This window comes from Dermacentor variabilis, chromosome 9, assembly GCF_050947875.1.
Source record: "Dermacentor variabilis isolate Ectoservices chromosome 9, ASM5094787v1, whole genome shotgun sequence".
NCBI classification, from domain to species: domain Eukaryota; kingdom Metazoa; phylum Arthropoda; class Arachnida; order Ixodida; family Ixodidae; genus Dermacentor; species Dermacentor variabilis.
The window spans coordinates 67,017,111-67,035,363 of NC_134576.1; the positions used below are offsets into that span (position 1 = coordinate 67,017,111).

Consider the following 18,253-nt stretch of genomic DNA (forward strand, 5'->3'; position numbering starts at 1 on the left):
TCGCTGTTGGTGGCATTGAATGCCTTAAGCAAAAAAAAAAAAAGGCAACCTCGCCGACGGCGTCAGGCCGCCGTTTCAAGTGCAGCTGCTTTCGCGCAATATAGTTGTTGGGTGCGTACGTCGACAACATACTGTGTAAAAAAAAACGCTTCATAGATAAGAGTTTTCATGCCTGAAAGCTCCGAATTTTTATTCAAATACTTCAGGCGAGGATTACATCGCATCGGATTAAACTTGCTCAATGATAAGACAGTTGCGCTTCATCAGGAACGTACGAAGAATCAAATGAATAAATATCGCTCTCCAGTGCAGTGACCAGGTCATTAGCTTCCAAAATATCGACTGGTAAAGAATTCCACTCGCCAATACATCGCAGAAAATCTGTCCTGATGACTGTTCAATCTTGCGAAATTGGCATTGACTATCTCTTCGAGCAGTTCTTTGTTCCTTGAGGGATTTTAGGTATTCATGGACAACTCGCAGTCGTTTCAACTCGTCAAACATACCAAATATATGCAAGCCTAATAACTTCCGAGTTCCATTCCCTGTACGTTATTTGCTTCCATTAAAATGTATCATTCTTCTGTATGCTAGTTCTAGATGAACCAACCTTGCTTTCAAATAATGAGTTCAAGTGAACGTATTAAAGCTTACTCCATCCCCGTTACTTAAAGGCTGCTCTTGCTGGTTCTGTTTCTAGGTTTCTTTTCAGGTACCACAATTTACGAAGGGCACACATACATATATGTAGACCATATGGTTTTCGTAGTACTTAGGCCGAGGCAGTTATCCTTCAGGAAGCGTAGCGAGAGAAAGTGGACCTGAAAAAGCCCTTATGGAGAAACAAGAAATTCGATTTCATACTTTCTGCCGATCCCAGCATAGTGAAGGATGTTGAAGTCTTCGTTAGAATGAACTGCAGTGATCATAGGTCAAGTAGGCCTAGGATTTACCTCATTATTAAGAGACAGAGTTAAATTAGTCAGAGACAGGCCAACCTAGGCGCAGTAAGGGTAAAAGCAGGCAAATTCGGGCTGGTGATTTGAAACGCATATTCAGCCTTGGAACAGATGATCACTTAGAGGTCATGAACAAAACCGTATTGACTACACTGGCTTTAGAAGCAGCAGTTAGTGTGGGAGGTAAGGCACCAAGGCAACAGATAGGTAAGCTCCCCTAAGTAACGAAGGATCCAATAAAGAAACGACCAAGAATGGAAGTGTCCTACCCGCGAGATCAGATAGAATTCGCGGAACTGCCAAAACTAATAAACAAGGAGAAACTAAGGTATATTCTAAGATATCACTTGAAGAAGCAGTGAAAATGGACGCAGCATGGAAATGGTACAAATTCGATACCGACCTGTACAGTACCCAGAGAAGCCACGCAACCTGCATTCGAAGTAGTAATGAACAGGTTCCAAAGGCTCCTTCTGTAACTAGCGATAAAGTTGGAAAGGCCTAGAAAGACATGAAGCGGGGGGAAAGCGGCAGGAGATGTTCGACAACAGTGGATTTGATCACGGCCCTCTATACAACATGTCTCATCACTTCGAGGGTCCTAGCGAACTGGAGTAATGTCAATTGCACTATTCAACGAAAAGCGAGACGTTTAAGAATTCAAAAATTATACGCCCTTTACCTTACTTCAAGTATTGTATTAAGTATTCGCCACGATAATTTTTAGTAGTATAAGGCCAACAGTAGACTTTAGTCAGCCAAGAGAACATGCTTTCTTCAGGAAAGTATACTCCAAAATGGGTCACATCCATATCATCAATCTGCAGCGTAGTCAGCCTCTCTATACAGTTTTCATAGGTTACGAAAGCGCATTTGATTCAAAGAAACCAGCAGTCATAGAGGCATTACGTTATAGCGCATTACGTACAGCAGGCTTACATCAAACTTCGGAAATATCTACAGAAGTCCCCCAGCAAATTTTTTTTTCTTCACAAGAAAAAGATACGCATAGAGTGGTCAGGAAAAGGGACGCAATCTCTCCAATGCTCTGTCCTGCACGCTTGGAAGTATGCAAGCTACTAAACTGGGGAGGCTTAGGAGTGAGGATCAACAGCGAATATCTAAGGAACATTCGGTTGGCAGATGACATTGACGTGACTCGCCCACAGCAACATTGGGGAAGACTTGCAACAAATGGCAAGGGAACAAGTGTTCATGATCGCCAATCAGCCACTAGATCCTGTGAAGGATAGACGTTTACCTAGATTAACTACTTGCAGGGGACCCCGATCATAAGGAAATTTGCAGAATAAAGATGGGTTGGTGTGCGTACGGCAGATCTCCCCAGATCCTGGCTGGAAGCTTGGCATAATAAATTGAAAAGAAAATTGTCCGATTGGTGCGTTCTATCGGTGCTAACATGTGGGGCAGAAACTTGGACGTTTCCAAAGCAGCGGAGAATATTAGGCGTTACGTTACGAGACCGGACGAAAGTGGTGTGGATCACAGCAAACGAGGATAGCCTGTATTCTAATTGACGTTAAGAGAAACAAATGGAGCTGGGCTGGCCATGTAATGCGTAGTATAGAAAACCGGTGAACCAATTGAGTCGCAGAATGGGTGCCGAGAAGCGCTGACGAGGGCAGCAAGAAACTGGACAGGTGTAATTGGCGTTCGCGGGCTTTTGTCTTACACTAGAGATAAAATAGGCTGCTGCTGATAATGCGGTGTTGGCATTTAGCTACTTCTGAACTGTCCTTACCTTAGACCTCCTAGTTATTCCTATCGACTACAACAGTGCAGCTGTATATGGCCAGGTTCTGGATAGAATTGCGTGAGTCTATGGAAACGCTTTCGAAATGCACTAGGATGGCCGTCGGGGCCGGCATAATTTTTGACGTAAAGCACAAGAAACATTACTAAAACGCCAGTATGGGGGATTGAGAGATGGTCATCCAGTTCACCAGACACGGCTATGTTGCGCTCATCGAATTTGGAAACGCTTTTAAAAAGAAAATGTCGCGCCTTATACAACGGTAGCTTTTTGATATTTCTGTTAACGGTTCATTGCCTTGTTTGGGTGCAACTGCATTTCGCAGTGTAATGTCTCCTCTTAGCTAGGTGTCCATCCGAAGAATAATTTTCCGGGAACGCGCTATTTTCAATACCGAACTTTGCAACATCGTAAAGAGCGGGTTCATCCGCTTTATACAATGCAGCTAACAATGTCTTAATGCATATATTTGTCGTAAGCTCGTCCGCCCAGCTGTATTCTGGCTGTCGCTGAGAATTTCTTTCCAACCCAAACTGTTATTGCTGGACGAAGGCGTTGAAGGGCTCATACGCCGCGATAAATTACTGCCTTTTCACAACTAAATGTTTGACGAGTAACAATGAATTCCAGCAATTGATTCCTCCTTCTCATCCGTTACTTTTTAATCGATTATCATACACGATATGTAGAATAAATTCATGTGAGCGAGTTCAGCCTGCAGCCAACATAAACTTTCGGGGTTTCCTGCATTCCTTTGTGCAGACAGAGATGTTGTCGTGGCTTTCACTGTGCAGGCGTTCAGGAACCACACGAAAAAGTCAGCCTGAACACGCCAACTTCTTTTATTGGTCATAACAAATTTATTCTACAGCAAAATGAATTCGTAGAAAGCGTCGCAGACGTAAAAACAAGTCGCAAGTGCCGAGTGTTCTAGCAATTGGCGTTATGGGAAGCGCTTAGAGGGCGGCTGCCTATTCTGCATATCTTCGCGTCCCGCAAGGCGGTATCAGGTGGTCTGGGGAGGTATTACCTGTGGGAACTTGGAGTGGCGCCTTCTCGAGAGTGACGTCATGGCCAGGGCGCCGCTCGCTCAGCTGCCGCAAGCGCTCGTTCCTTTCCTGTATGCTTGGGGTGGGAGTGGCTCGAGCCTTACTTATCGAAGGATACGCCGCCTTTTTTCTGCTGCAATGCATGAACCATAGTTCTATCATCTAAAGCGCATGAGTCGAGAACATTTGCGGCTTGGATATCGCAAGATATGTAGCATTGAAGGGGTCTACTGCTTGAGCAATACATGCATGCGCCGTGTCTGTTCATCAATTTCGCGTAACAATCTCTCTAAATTCAACACCCGCACTTGTTTATGATGCTTGACTGAACACTTAACATTCTCTTAGTACTTGGCTATGACACATTGAATCCTACATGAAGGAAAATCTTCGTATTTGTTGCTAACGTGTTAGCTGTGTTAGAAAGACTCAGCGAAGGTGTCATCGTGATTCTTATTACTCTGGTGAGTTGTTCTAGTCAAATATGGTCACGTTTTAATGCGTAAAAGGTGGAGCTAGGCGGGCATTTCGTATTGGAAATTCGCTGCTACTTTCCCTGCTCTCTGAAAATGCCATCATAAAACTAATTGCTCATGGCTGCTAACATGACGGTGCGTCATAGTATTCGCAAAGTTAATTCACAAATACCATATTAGCCATTGCCAGAAAAAAACGTTTCGTGGTTAAGATCGAGTCAAGCAATTGCAAGCGACGAAATGTTTCATGGTGGCCCTCAGACCTCTCATGCAACGGACTCTAAGGACTATCGTTATGTCTAGGCATGCACTGTTTGCGAAACAAATTGGTTCACTACAACTTCGAATTGAAGCCATGAGGAGGATTTCTACCGCGCCAATTGTAATGCCTAAAGCATACTCGTACTACAACGTAGCTTACGCTGCCTATGAAAGCAAAATTCAAGCACTTTTTGCCTCACAATGTCTCGATTCGGCGTCGTTTAATTGTACAAGCGGATAACTTCACTTCATCAGTACGTAAATGTTAACCTCGCAAACCTTCATACGGAAGACAACACAAGCCTTGCATATTTCACTAGATTTTTGACCCTCCTCCGGGGAATCGTATCTTCAATATATCCCATACAACTAATCAATGACGCTTCACCTTTTTTCTAGCAACCGCCACACGGTCCAAAGGGTATATTTCACTAAAAAGTTCGGCCGAGCAGCCTGTGTCAGTTTCGTCGTGTATATTCGTCAAGCTACAAACACCACTAACTTGCTCAAATGAGTTGAACGTGCACCACGGCAAAGGGAATATACCCATTTGTAAATTCCGTTTCGTATTCTGGAAACTGCTGTAAGCTTGAATTTACTTGAAATTACCACCACTTAATATGAACACATGAAGAACCAGCTAATTTTTAAAAGCAGTTAAAGAAGCAGGCGATGCTGGTAGACTTTACTGTTGTAGAATTTGTGCATAGCCAGAGTTTGACATACCTATTGCAACGCGACAGGCATGGTATCAAAATTGGTTTCTTATATGCTATGTTTTTGCGGTTGTCGATCCGCACATGACAAACCTGCAATGGGCTAGCCTGCACTCCTTCGGCTGGCACTGTAGCGTTGCCTTCGAGAACTGCATTGTCGTCTAACAAATACGCTCTTTGCATAAATTTTAGCGACGAAGACATCGTAAAGATGCCTTTGATACGACCGCCATAAGTATACAAGCAGAGGGAACGAGAGCGAACCAACGAAAACAGAAGGCACCCGGACACCGCCCGAAGTGCAGCAGACGACAGGTGCGAGCCCGTGCCCTTACGTCACGCGAGCGGCTCTCGCAGCGCCCCGTTAGTTTGGTCTCGGGGCTAATACGCAACGGTTGTGTATTACCACGTGACGATGATCACGTGACGGCAACGGCATGACTTCTGTTCCGGCCGTACGGCACTGGTCATGCCGATTGTCCGGTTCCACTACCTGCTATGCAGTGGTACTCAACAATAGCGCAATGAAAGTTCGTTCGACCTCGACCGACAATTCAGGCGACCTGCGAGGACAGCACTCGAATATGTGGGCCAAACGCGGTGCAGTCGCAGCGTCCCAAAGCTGTCGCGAGGGAAAAACATGGCAGAAACCAACTCGACAGGCGCGCGACAACCACCTGAAAAGTTACCTTGGTCCGAATGACGCCCGCCGCCATTGCCTCCATTCGGAGCATCAATCTGCTGTCCTGTAAGAGAGGTGCAATTCCACCATCAGCCACGCACTTTATTACTTCATGTTATTTTGAGCCCCTTCTACCTATCGCGCATTCCTGCGCGCCGACACTTCCAGCGCAGATCACAAGTATTCTAGGGCTCTGCCCAACAGCACTACTAGCGCAGCTGCCTCGGCGCTACGTGGCCAGTACGCAGCGCAGTATAACGCTACTTAGTTAATTGTCGCGCTCGAACTTCAGTGACCTTCTCAATTTATTTTCGGGCGCTCCTCCTCTCGCTGTAATTTAGCAAAAGAGAAAGTTCCCATTTCATTAGCCGGATCGGTCAACATAGTCATTGCACAAGTAGGAATTTCTTTCGCGCAGGCCTCCTGGTGTCCACTTCGCAAGCCTTCCCTGCCCAGTGCTCAGTGAAAACCCAACTCAATGGCTAAGGTTTTACGTACTTCAGACGTCAGAATTGACATGTCTGGAACGTTTTTAACAAGACTGCTATTGTCGCAGGCGAAAGCATCTTTTTTTTTTTTACAAAATATGAGCAAACTTTATGCCGACTGACTATAAACTACCACCCTCCTGCGAAAAGCAAAACATTTACCTAGAACAAAGCACCGGTAAGCGCTAAATCTTCTTCTTATTCCAAGGGTGGCAGTTGAGGCGAGTTGGTGTTTCGTGAATTAACGCTTCTCAAAGAGGAAAAACATGTTCAAACGGGCGACGGTGTTATGACCTCCATGTCCTTTATTTTTTTTGTCGTTCTGCTCCTCTTGTTAGCTTCACACATTAAAGAATACGCGAGTTTATTATACTATTACTTTTGCTGTGGTTAAAACGGAGGGTCACTCTACATATCGGCTGCATTAATCTCGTTTCGTGTCAATGCTCCGGTGCAGGTGTGCTACTCAGTCTCACGTTGTTCAATTGCCATCTGACCGACACATTCGGCATGGCTGCGGCCCGGAAACTCCAAAAAGATGGCCGCCTGCTGAAGCTCAACGTTGCAAAGAACCTTATCAAGCCTAGCGGGATCTACAAAATGGTCGAAGCCATGCAGGTCAGCCACCGTTCCGGATTCGCGTTGTACGCGGATTTGCGAACTAACGGAAGAATTTGGTTTTCGTTGGTTAGTTACCAGGTGGCCTAAACGAGTGCCCTTACAAGGTAGGCTGTTACGCACCGTAAATTTAGGATGCATGTATCGGGCACTGCTATTTCGAAATAGTTTCTTTCACTTTTTCAGTCAACCACTTCCTTATTTCGTCTCAAATATAGCACTCAAGCACGGAATACACTTATTCCAAATGTAATGCAAAATTAGCGTTGCGCTTGTACTTGGGTGTCAATTTCCTGTTCTTCCGGCTTGATTGCTGCTTGTTTACGCTGTCTTCTCACAGCAGTACTCGGCGTCTTCTACTGAATTTGCCAATACATTTCGCGTTGCGGTACCCTTATATCGTAGCTTATCTATTCTCGTCCAAAAATTATTGCACACTTTTCGATGTGCACATGTTGCTTTGTTAAACCTTTTTTTCTTACGTAAAGCCCCGTCTATATTTTTTTTGTTTGACGGTGTAAGCACTGGCAAAGCATCCTTGCCTGCAACTTCCTGTCCTCTTACCGTTTTTCTAAACACGTGCACTTGTATTAAATATGACCTATTTCTTTATTCTTACCGCTGCGAAATTCGTCCGTTCTTAGCCACCACGGCTGTGCACTTTAAACAATTTCTCGCTGAAGAAATTTAACTCGTCTATACTCCAGTTATCTCTACCATGATTCGGCTACACTAATGCACATAAGATGGGTTTTAGCATTCCGCGACCGGCTTACCGTTATAGCAGCCGATTGCGCACAGCTTCTCAGGGTGGCCCCCGTACTTTACCGTGACTGCGCAACAGGACGTTGGCCCGGCTGCCCGATTAGAACCTAATTAACTCGTGCTACTTGCTCTCCACCACGAAAGGCACGCAATTGCAACCATTGTTAATTAAACGATTAATATGGGCTCACGCTCATAACTAAGTACAAGCCCCGTTGCGTTGTTAAACCGAGGGGTTTCGATTTGACACGCCTAGAACAACATGAGTGGCATTCCGGGCTGAAGGCTATTTCTACCCAATAGATGTATTCCCTACGCTGGGGTACTATGTGTCACCTAACAGATGGTGCCAATCGACACTTTCCGCATCGACGCCGTCGCTCTGGGTCTGACAGCGTCACAACAATCCGTTCTCATGCCGAGAAAGTAGTGCTTATAAAGTGTCGTCAGCGTCGCGAGACTAAGCTACGGCTGGTTTTTTCTCGCTTATTTCGTGCTGTGGCGACGGAGAGTAAGGGCCCCGAGTGATTCGGTATCGAAGTGGGCAGCCTGTGCACTCCACTTGAGCAGTCGCACTGACCGACCGCAGCCTTCCGGCGAACTCTGCGCATGCGCATTGGTGGCGTCCCATACCCATGACGAGAACGCTAAGCTAAAGCTATATTACCGCATGCTACCGCTAATTGCAGGAGAAATTGCTTCATACGGTGGTCCATCCAACGACAAATTCGTCCCTTTTCCCGTATACTCGCACACCCTTCCCCCTTGGACTGCAAGTTAGTTTAGTAGTTCATCATTGGGATTTTTTCTTCACGGCAGGTCAACATAGTGACGCCCTCGAGAGAATGGTAAATTGAAGTGTACGGATGTTTAAAACAAGCCTTGCGCTATCCTGAATGCATTAGTAAAGTTTTCAGCAAATGGGGTGCGCTGACCACGCCACATGTCGTTATCCACCAAGCCGTTCTCATTCCCTAGCTTCAAGAGTTCAGGGTGGTTAGACACTCATCGTTTGAGGGCTCTCCCAATGTATCGCTCGACTACCAAGCCCGAGCGGTAGTACTTTGTTACTGTCGCATCTTCAACACTGAGGAGTGTAGGTGTTGAAGCAGGTGCACTGGTTTCACTGGCTATGCATGCAGGTCCTGCAATAGGCTGTCATCAGTCTGTGAAGTTGGATGAGCCGGCACTTCCTACTAAACTCGCAAAACCGCGACGCAAGCTGTGGAGAGGCAAATGAAATTGTTTTTTTTTCTATCGGTGTCGCGTTCATACGTGCTATTGCAAGTTTACTACAAGTGTTGGCTGAGACTGACGATGACAAGTTGCAAGCTCCGCACATGCACGGCAGGTTCAAAGCCGCGCATTACGAGCGTTTACTTCTTCGAAGAGACTTTGGTGTTCTTTTTTGCGCTGCTCTTTGCTTTGTGTACCGCATGCGCCATGGCTGAATGTTCCTGCAGGTTAACCACTCTCTGGAAGAACTCATGGTCACCATACTAAGGATGCAACGCGTGGATCAACTCATCCACCTCTTCGCCCTCATCACGGCACTTGGCGTCTCCGCTCGCCTCCAGTTCCATTGGGAGAAGCCCCGTGGGCGCTATTTGGCGCACGGTGTCCCATTGTGTCACCTCTGCACCTGCGAGTTCGCTCTGGACATGCGCAGCCGCCCCGACGTCAGGGCCCTCATGCATACTCTAAAAAACAGTCGCAACATCCGGATTGCCAGCATACAGTTCACTTTTACCGTACCGGAAATTCTGGTTCCACCTATCGTCGACGCAGTCCGCTCGGCCAGGTACCTCAGGTATCCATCCACCCTTCCCCTTCACTGCAATTCCGCTTTGCAACACATTGTTGCAGCTGAGCGCTGCACCACGTGAAATGTAAAACAAAGAAATTGCGTTTCTTCAGGCCAACAGCTCCACGGCGCCAAGCAGACCGGTGAAACGTGCCCGGTTAATTCAATTTTTTGCCCGTAATCGCTCCACAGCTTCAACACGTAATTTACCGGAATAATGCAACAGTTCAATGCTATTTCTTCATCTACGTCGTCTTATGTTCTTGTAGCGCTTCACTCACACTACCACTGAAATCGACTGGTCGTGAACGGTAGGGTAGAGAAGCAATAGGAACGAGCTCGCATGACTATTTCAGTCTACCAGCGCTGACGTCCATTGGTTCTAAGGCGCCCGTGAAAACTTATTTCTTGACCTATTCAACACGTATGCAATTATACATATCCAGAAATATGAAAAAGGACGTGTTGGTCACGTTCTTCACCACTGTCATCCTTTCACAGTTCAGTCAAAATTTCTGTTTAGAGCTTAGACTTGCAAAATTCCTGCACCATAGAAAAATTTTCACACACGCGCCCTTTCTCTATACAATATCGGACATCCATCCCTTGCAACCAGAAAAATCTGTGCCCATAGCTCCGAAATATTTGGTGTACAAACATTTCTTGCCGGTGTCTGTAACGTAACCAATTCGTTTCAGTTTTTCTAATAAGCCACGCGCATGTCCTGAAGCGCACTTTGATTCAGCTGTCGAATGAAGCGCTTTATCTTCTACAGCCTAAACAACTTCAGTGTAATTTTGTTTCCACGCCTGCGCTCTGTTGGTCTTCATGGTGTACTTTCAGTTCTTTTACGTTTGCTCCTGCATTTTCCGCATCCCTCAGTAGATGGAAGCAAACAGTGTGATGTATCAAGGTGGCAAGCTGTGCGTGTTTGTGAGGATTAATTTGTAGCATCACATTAGTGCCACACAAGACATGGACAAAATGTAGGTAAAGACTACACGGCGCTGACACTCAAACGACATTTAATTGAAGATACGCCTAACATATGTAGGTGCCAGTTCAAAAACATGAAATGCGTGAGACGGATATCAAGACATAAAGGCAACTGTGATGACCTGACACATAATCAAGTGACAAAGGTAATGCTGTTCCTTGTGATGAAGAGCGATAGGCGGTTGAGGCAACGTCTTGTTGTCGTTTCTACCTTTTTGTCCGTTTCTTGTGCTGTAATGAACCTTACAATGGGTAGACGCAAAACCGGATATTCTCATCTGTTTAACATCCCTGCTTTATTCCGCTATCAAACCTATACGACGGCCAGCCGTGAAAGGCTAAATGTTTAACTTGACCAGTGAATTAACTGCTGGCTATTGCGTCAATGCAGGCACTTGACGCTGGACGCTTACGTACGAGTGCCTGTAATGCTCCAGCTGCTTGACGCACTCAAAAGCAATCGCACCATCGGAATTTTGGAACTCCCAAAGCACATGTTCGACGAAGCGGTCGTCACAGCAATGGGCCAACTGGTCGTACACAACCGGACGATTTACATCCTCACCATTTTCATTGAGGATCTCACAGACAAGAAGCGCCAAGTGAAGATATTCCGCAGCGTAATGAACGACGCCGTTCCTCTCAATCCCTTCCTCATAGCCGTGAATCTGATGCTCTGCAACGTCAACGAGGAAACATCCTTCGAAGTAAAGCAGGCTCTCCGTCGTAACATGGTGAATATGCGCTGCACAGGTTGCGAGCTCATTTAAATATTTCTAGTGATTTTCTTTCCGTCATACTCTCTTTTACGCAAAGGCCTGCAAAAAATCGTCACCCTAACCGCGAGAAGTTTCTCCACCAGTATGCCGGTTGTCAAATACACTTGCCGATTTTGTAGTCTTTGGTTGTTTGCCCTGCTAAAGTATACCGCCGCATAACATACCCTCGGCGCAAGCCTTCTTGTGGCTATGGTGTGAATTGGGCCGCACTTGCGAGCAATCTGACACGTTGTCGGCCAATTCCACCACCTGAGCCTTTATCACATTATAAGTAAAGCTGTTTCGCTGAACGTCCATTTCAGCGTCCCGAGAAGATACGATGAACTGGGGTAGAACTTGGTGACCGTACAAATGCAGGTTTCTAATAAGAGGTGAAAACGAAGAATGTCGCCCAGTCTCATTACCTAAAGGTCTAAGCCGTCGCATTCGACAACTAGTGACTGAGCATGTGGTGGTGGGCGAGTTGGTTTTACATGATTACAACGAAGGCGCCAAATAAAACAACGGACGAAGGAAAGACACGGCACAACCATGTAGGCGCACTAACTGAGCGTTTTATTTCTTGACATGGAAATTGCTGCTTTCAATGATCAAAGCAAGAAACGGGACCGTCATCTGCATCACACAACAAAACCACAATACAGAATAACTAAGTGCCGCTCCCAAGACACGCCAGTTCCTTTGTCGAAAGAGAAACTGAGGCTTGGCTGACACAATCATCACGCTTCTTGATCTCAAGCGCTTTCAATATCTGCCTTGTCAGTTGATCATCAGCTCTGTTCAAAACAGGTTCTATGAACATCTCGAATGCACTTGTGAGCCTTACAATGCGCATTTATGTGACCATAGAGCTGGTTTTCCATCTTGTATATCGATGCTCATGCAATCTGTCATTCAGACATCTGCCCGTTTCGCCTACATATGATGAGCAACATGACAAGGTAACCGCATACAGATAACCTTTACACATCCCATATGCTTCTGCCCATGTTTTTGTTTTTTTGAGCACGCCTCTATTTTTCCGATGTCCTGCGTTATCCTTGGCACACATCAAACCAATCCGTTTCGGAGCGGAAAATATAACCTCAACAACAGTTCGTTTGCCTACTTTTTGTACATTGTGAGATATGCCGTGAACATATGGAATGACAGCACACCTGGTTTCAGGAGGGCCTGTTCGACCCTGGTTTACAACGTTAGGTTCCTTGAGCTGCCTGAGCATTTTTTTTTCTGCAACAGATATGATCACATGGTGCGGATAACTTGCCTCTTTGAGGCGACTGACCTGACAGTGAAAATTGCTTTGCAGCCGATGCACACATGACTTGTTAAGTGCGTTGGTTAGGCATGATTGAATGATGCCTCTCTTTATTACTTTTGAGTATGGCGAATGTAGGAGAGTATGGTTTGCTAGCCTTTGGTTTGAACTGCCTGTGCACAAGACACGACGCGAAAGTGATCGCCAAATCTCAGATTCTTAAACAGTTGTCGGCCGGAAGCTCGTGAATCAAGGTTAGAGGATGCAAGGCTGTTTTAAATTTGGCAATACTAATGATGACTGGGTCTCCAATTCTGGACTGTCACAATCTAAGAATAAAATCATCCACAAATATAAAGATCTACATCGCATTTGTCCCCGATAAGAGCTACTTTCACAGGTTGAAAGATGTCTCCTAAGACAGGGGCTATACACACACACACTCTTTCTGTAGAAAGACGTCGTCATTCCATCTTATGTGCGTGGACTTCAGGTACACACTCAGCAGTTCTAAAAAGAATCCTACTGCTACGCCATAGGCGTTCTCGAAAGCAACTGCTCCAAATTTATTGATACAGTCAGTGACTCATTCCATCAATTCAATTTGAGGTCAATTTTATTCAATTCAGTTTTATGTCAACAGAAGGCGGATGGAATTTCCTTGTATTTCTGTGTGATATTTTACGACGCTTTCAGAATTCTTCACGCGAAACGAGTCTTCAATGGGTAGTCTACTGAAATTTTGCTGGAGAAGCAAGACCTATTTTTTCCATGACCCATTTTCTGACACTATGACCCGGAAGGGGCAATTAGATTTACGAGTTTTTGCTGCGAAGAATACATCAAGGCTTAACTTTTCCTGTGATTGTATTGCGGTCATCAGTTTCGTTAAATTCAGGTTCATACACAGCCTTTTGGCGTTGCTTTTTACTTTTACAAGACTTCTCGCACTTCTTAAACTCCTGAGAGGTTCTGAAGCTTGATTCAAACGATCCTTTCGGCATTACAACAAAGCCACCTTCCTTGTCGGAGGCTGAGAGAGACAGTGATTGTCCTTTCAAAAATCTAACTGTTTTAGCTACAGGAAGCTTTCGAACAGATGTTTTGCAACGTACGAGCAAACCCACGCCTTCAGAACGGCACCTTTGCTGCTCTTCCGTTGTGGCTCGCTTGGCAACTTGCTTGACCATTGCAAGTTGCTCCGCAGGAACCTTTTGTTGTACGGCGAACTTAGGCCCGTATATCTCACAATCTAAAAACGGTAGGCAAGCAAGCTGTTGTTAAGGCTTTGTTTTCCGCTCCGAAACGCCTTGGTTTGATCTGTGCCAAGGTGAACGCATGGTACCAGGAAAATTAACAAATGTGCGCAAAAAACATGGGCAGAAGCATGTTGTATGTGTAAAGAAAGTAGTTTATTCGGTTCCGTTGTCGTGTGGTTCATCATATGTAGGCCAAAGAGGCAGATCTATGAATGAGATTGCATGAGCATCGATATAAGCTCTCCGGTCACATAAGTGCGCATTGTAAGGCTCACAAGTACATTCCAGATTTTGATGGCACCTGTGTATTGAACAGAGCTGATGATCAACTGACAAGGGACATATTGAAGGCGCTTGAGATCAAGAAGCGTGGTGGTGATTATATCAGTGAAGCCTCAGTTTCTCTTTCAACAAAGGGACTGGCGTACCTTGATATCGGTGCTTAGTTCTGTATTGCGGTTTCGCTGTGCGATGAAGGCGACGGTCTTTTTCGTTCTTGTTGTTTTGACCCTTGAAATCGGCTATTTATTCCTGTGTCAATAAATAAAACGCTCAGTTAGTGCGCCTCCGTGTTTGTCTCGTGTCTCCTTCCTTCGTCCTTGGTTTTATTAGGCGCGTTGGTTGTAATCGGACAACTAGTGACTGTGCTCAATGCTGCCGTTGCAAAAGCACTCGTGGAATATGCATGCCCGCTGTTTAAACATCGTGGCACGCTGTCACGTGTGCAATCTTATAAAGCTCTTTCGTTATAGAAAGTGGGCAAATACTGAAACTTGCGGTATAACAGGTAATTTGAACGATAACCGCATCACGGTGATCTCTGGAAGTGCTGCTAGTGGACGTTAACCCCCGCTGCAGAAACATTTGCAGCAAATTCAGCCATTGTGATAAGCCCGTCAATAGGCCTTTCGTTGAGTATTCTCAACAGCGCCACCATTAAATGGAACTTCATCTCGATCCGTACAGGGAACGCGATATAGAACGAAGAGGAAAGGCTGGGAGATTAACTAGACATTACTCTCCTGTTTGCTACCCTACACTGGGGTTGAGAGATAGGCGTTAGAAAGAGCATAAGGAAGAAAGGATTAAAAATGCGCACACAGAGAAACGCACGAAGGGCGTTCCAGTTAGAGACGTTCAAAGGCCGGTAGATCGCAAGAAGCGCAGTAGAGCTTGCACGGCCTTCTGTGACCTTAGCTTCTGTCGATGGTGCAAAATTCTTGCGGTAGTGGTTGCTCGTCCAGCTGGTCAAGTTCCTGGCGAAGGGATTCCCTCTTGACTCATGAAACATAGCAAGTACGGTACCAGAAATGGCATGCATTCCCTCTTTCATTAGTGCCTTCCCTTCAGTAGGTCCCCCAGATCGAGGTAGCAAGACGGCGAAGATTGGGGACGTAGAATAAATGGAAGAGAAGCCTGTTGTCCACAGCGTAACTTCAATGCGAGTGATTGACACCTGAACACCGTACAGCATTGTGAGTTAGGAAAGGGACGATGACATACCTTCATGGATATTCCAGACCCTAGCCTGCCTGAGTAAATTCAAGCAGCAGAGGCTTTCTTTCACCAGGAAACATCTCTCGTTTTACTGCAGTCGCTGAGTGCAGGAACCATCTCGAATACTGTTTATAGCTCCAGTGTTTGCTTCTTCGTGCACTAACTTGGTGACCATTGGTGGCTGCACTTTGTTATCGCAGATGACAGTCCATGAGGCCATCCGCTTCGTCAGTGGCTCCCGTGAACACAGCCACGCCCTTGCCTTCGAAGATCTGAAACACACGTACTCCATAGAGCACGTGCTGTCCCATAACTACGGCCTCGACGACGCAACTGTGGCCGAGAAGGTTACCGAGGCCCGTAGTCGGCTTGCTGCTGAATTCTTCGTACTGACAGGCGTCGTCAGGTCGAGAGTAACCTGCTACAGAGAGCGTGCACGTCGGCCCAAGTTCAGCGAGCTTTACTTAAATATTCTCGCGAACATTTGCAGTTTAATCTGCATCAGGGACGTGAGGCGCCACTAAAGCTCCAGACTCGGACGCTCTCCCCTGGCGCTTCACTCCGTTAGCCCATTCATGTGAACGAATTGGGATCATTCAAGCATTACAGTACATCACGTTCAAGCATCGCATGAACTGAATCTTCAGCTTGCGTTTTCACGACATATGTTCTGCCTTGGCGTAAAGCCTCCTCGTCTCCAAGTACCTCTGTTTGGAAGAGCAGTTCTTCATTTACCGACATTTTTGTCGCCCTTTAAACCATTCCATAACGACTGCAAGGTACAGGACGAAAGTGCAGTTTAAGCCTTCCACGCGTGCTCTTGAAGAGCTAACTTCCTTCTTCTGGTGCATAAGAATTTGTAAGCACCTCTTCGCCGTTATAACGCGCCTATGAGAACCATGTTACTTTAATAATACTGGACTTAATGTATCGTAACACTCGCTTTAGGCGTCGATGTGTGGCCTTTTTTATCGGCGTCATACGTTTTGCATTTTTGTGAGGTTATCGTTCATGATCCTAACTGATGCAGTCCGTCACGGTAAACTATGTAGTCCGGCTGTTAAAATTACTAGCGTTAACTCACCATTCTTTTCCGATACTTCTTTTATTTTCCCTAATCAAACCTAGGAATTCTCCTAATTTAGATGCAACTTGTACTTGCTGCTCTAATAAAAGTGAAGTGCAAGTATCCCTGTGTTCTGGATGTTTCGGCGCTTTTTGCGTTCTTTAGCGTCTTTCTTGAGTCGCTGCATCTGTGCCTTCTCAATATTAATGACACTGCATATAGGTTTTAAGAAAGTTCTTCAGTCTGGTTTACTAGCAATCAATAGCTAGAGGAAGCAAACTGCAATCATAGCAGTAAGATGATCAAGTTGGAAGAGGTGCACATTTTAATCAGCGCGAAGACGTCGGAGAGTGCTACGACACAGGACACGCGCTGTGTAACAGCTGTCTTGTGCTCGATAATGTCAGTCCTTTAACATTAAAGGTGTGCACCCACGTGACCTGCAATGCGCTGAAAGATGAAGTGTTCTTTCGCTGGCTCAAGTGCTCATTGATGCCGCTGCTCGTGTGCCCCACGTAGGCTTTGCGGCAATGGAGAGGAAATGTTTCCTTCTACCTCTGTCCTCCGTTATTTTCACGCTGGTTAGTAAGTACGGAACGATAGCTGCGACATTTGTACCACGAAGTTTCTACCCACGTTCCTGCACCTGTCATGCGCGCGCCGTTCACTGTAGGCGTTCCCTTGCATGCTTGGACAGCTAGTACCTGATCTAATTCTTCAAGCACCGCGAGATCGCAACTTTTGGCTGTTATGAATTTTTGGGCTCTTTACTCGGGCTTTCTTACTCCTTACTTTCGGCTCTTCACGCACATTTCAGACTGCGCGATATCTGGGATCGACCCACGGGAGAAGCTAGAAGCATAGTCGACTAGTCAGTAAAGGCTATTTAATTTCCAGCCAAAAGCAGAAGTCTCCCTTGGTTTTCTCTCCACCGACGTACACTGCTTCCTACACCTGAATAAGTTTATTGTTTGCATACATCGGAGCGTCTTGGCTGCCGCTTCTTCGCAGGCTGCAGATAATCGTCTCCACGCGCACGACCTGACCCTTAAATTCACGCAAACTGCCCGACCCTTCCGCCATACTGGAGGCGCACAAATCCTAGGAATCACTGGGCGTTCGCTCATCAGGAGTGTTCTGTAAGAGTCCGCCTATTGGCCAGGCCATTTCGGCTGCTGTTAATTGGATGCAGCTGTAAGAGAGGAGGCGAGCGGCCCTAGCCAATCAGCAGCAGCCGAAATGTGTGAGTTCACCTAGTGAACTGCCCAATAACCCCCTTCACCGCCCCCAGGTCAGACGAGGGAGGACAATCGGGACAAGTTGCTCTTTGGCGCCGCACGAAAACTAGCGCACGCCTGAAAGTCCCTCATTCGCTTTACGGGAAATTCGGCCATCAGTACGTTCGAATGGTTCTCAGGCACGTATCTCGCATCGTCTGCGAACAATCGCATCGCATACGGAACACGCAGACCCGAAGCAGTTCTGCGTGAAGTGTTTGTCAAAGTGCTGGACCGTGGCTCCTTAAGGCGAGAGGGCAGCTCTGCCGGTCCCGCTCCAGGCTCGTGCCACCGCTTGAATCTGTTCCTGAAGCATCGTCCACGTTCGCAGATATTGTTGATAAGAGCTTCTTCCGCGATTGTAGGCGCAGCTCGTGTTCCCCTGGTGTTCCTTCGCACTCAATCCTCTTTAGCGGTTCTGATGAACTCACGTTTTTCCCGCGTTTGCGAACTCTCGGCAGTTCTTCCTGCTCCCTGAGCGTCCTTAAGCTATCTTATCTTTCTATTCCCTATGCCGGTCCACCCGAGA

General features: G+C 46.2%; 2 protein-coding genes across 2 annotated transcripts in view; both read left to right on the plus strand.

Annotated features, from left to right (window-relative positions):
• The window catches only part of LOC142558391 (uncharacterized), a 45,826-nt gene extending 36,152 nt beyond the window's left edge, over positions 1 to 9,674 (plus strand). The window contains exons 8-9 of the mRNA XM_075670532.1: positions 6,863 to 7,023; positions 9,252 to 9,674. Of these exons, the coding sequence (XP_075526647.1) occupies positions 6,863 to 7,023; positions 9,252 to 9,674 (584 nt within the window). The remainder of the gene's footprint in view (positions 1 to 6,862; positions 7,024 to 9,251) is intronic.
• A 1,581-nt stretch (positions 9,675 to 11,255) lies between these two features.
• On the plus strand, positions 11,256 to 16,325 carry LOC142558046 (uncharacterized). The gene is made up of 2 exons (XM_075670210.1): positions 11,256 to 11,322; positions 15,582 to 16,325. Exons 1-2 carry the CDS (start codon positions 11,260 to 11,262, stop codon positions 15,903 to 15,905), a joined length of 387 nt encoding a protein of 128 aa, XP_075526325.1. The 5' UTR covers positions 11,256 to 11,259; the 3' UTR covers positions 15,906 to 16,325.
• Positions 16,326 to 18,253: the final 1,928 nt, after the last annotated feature.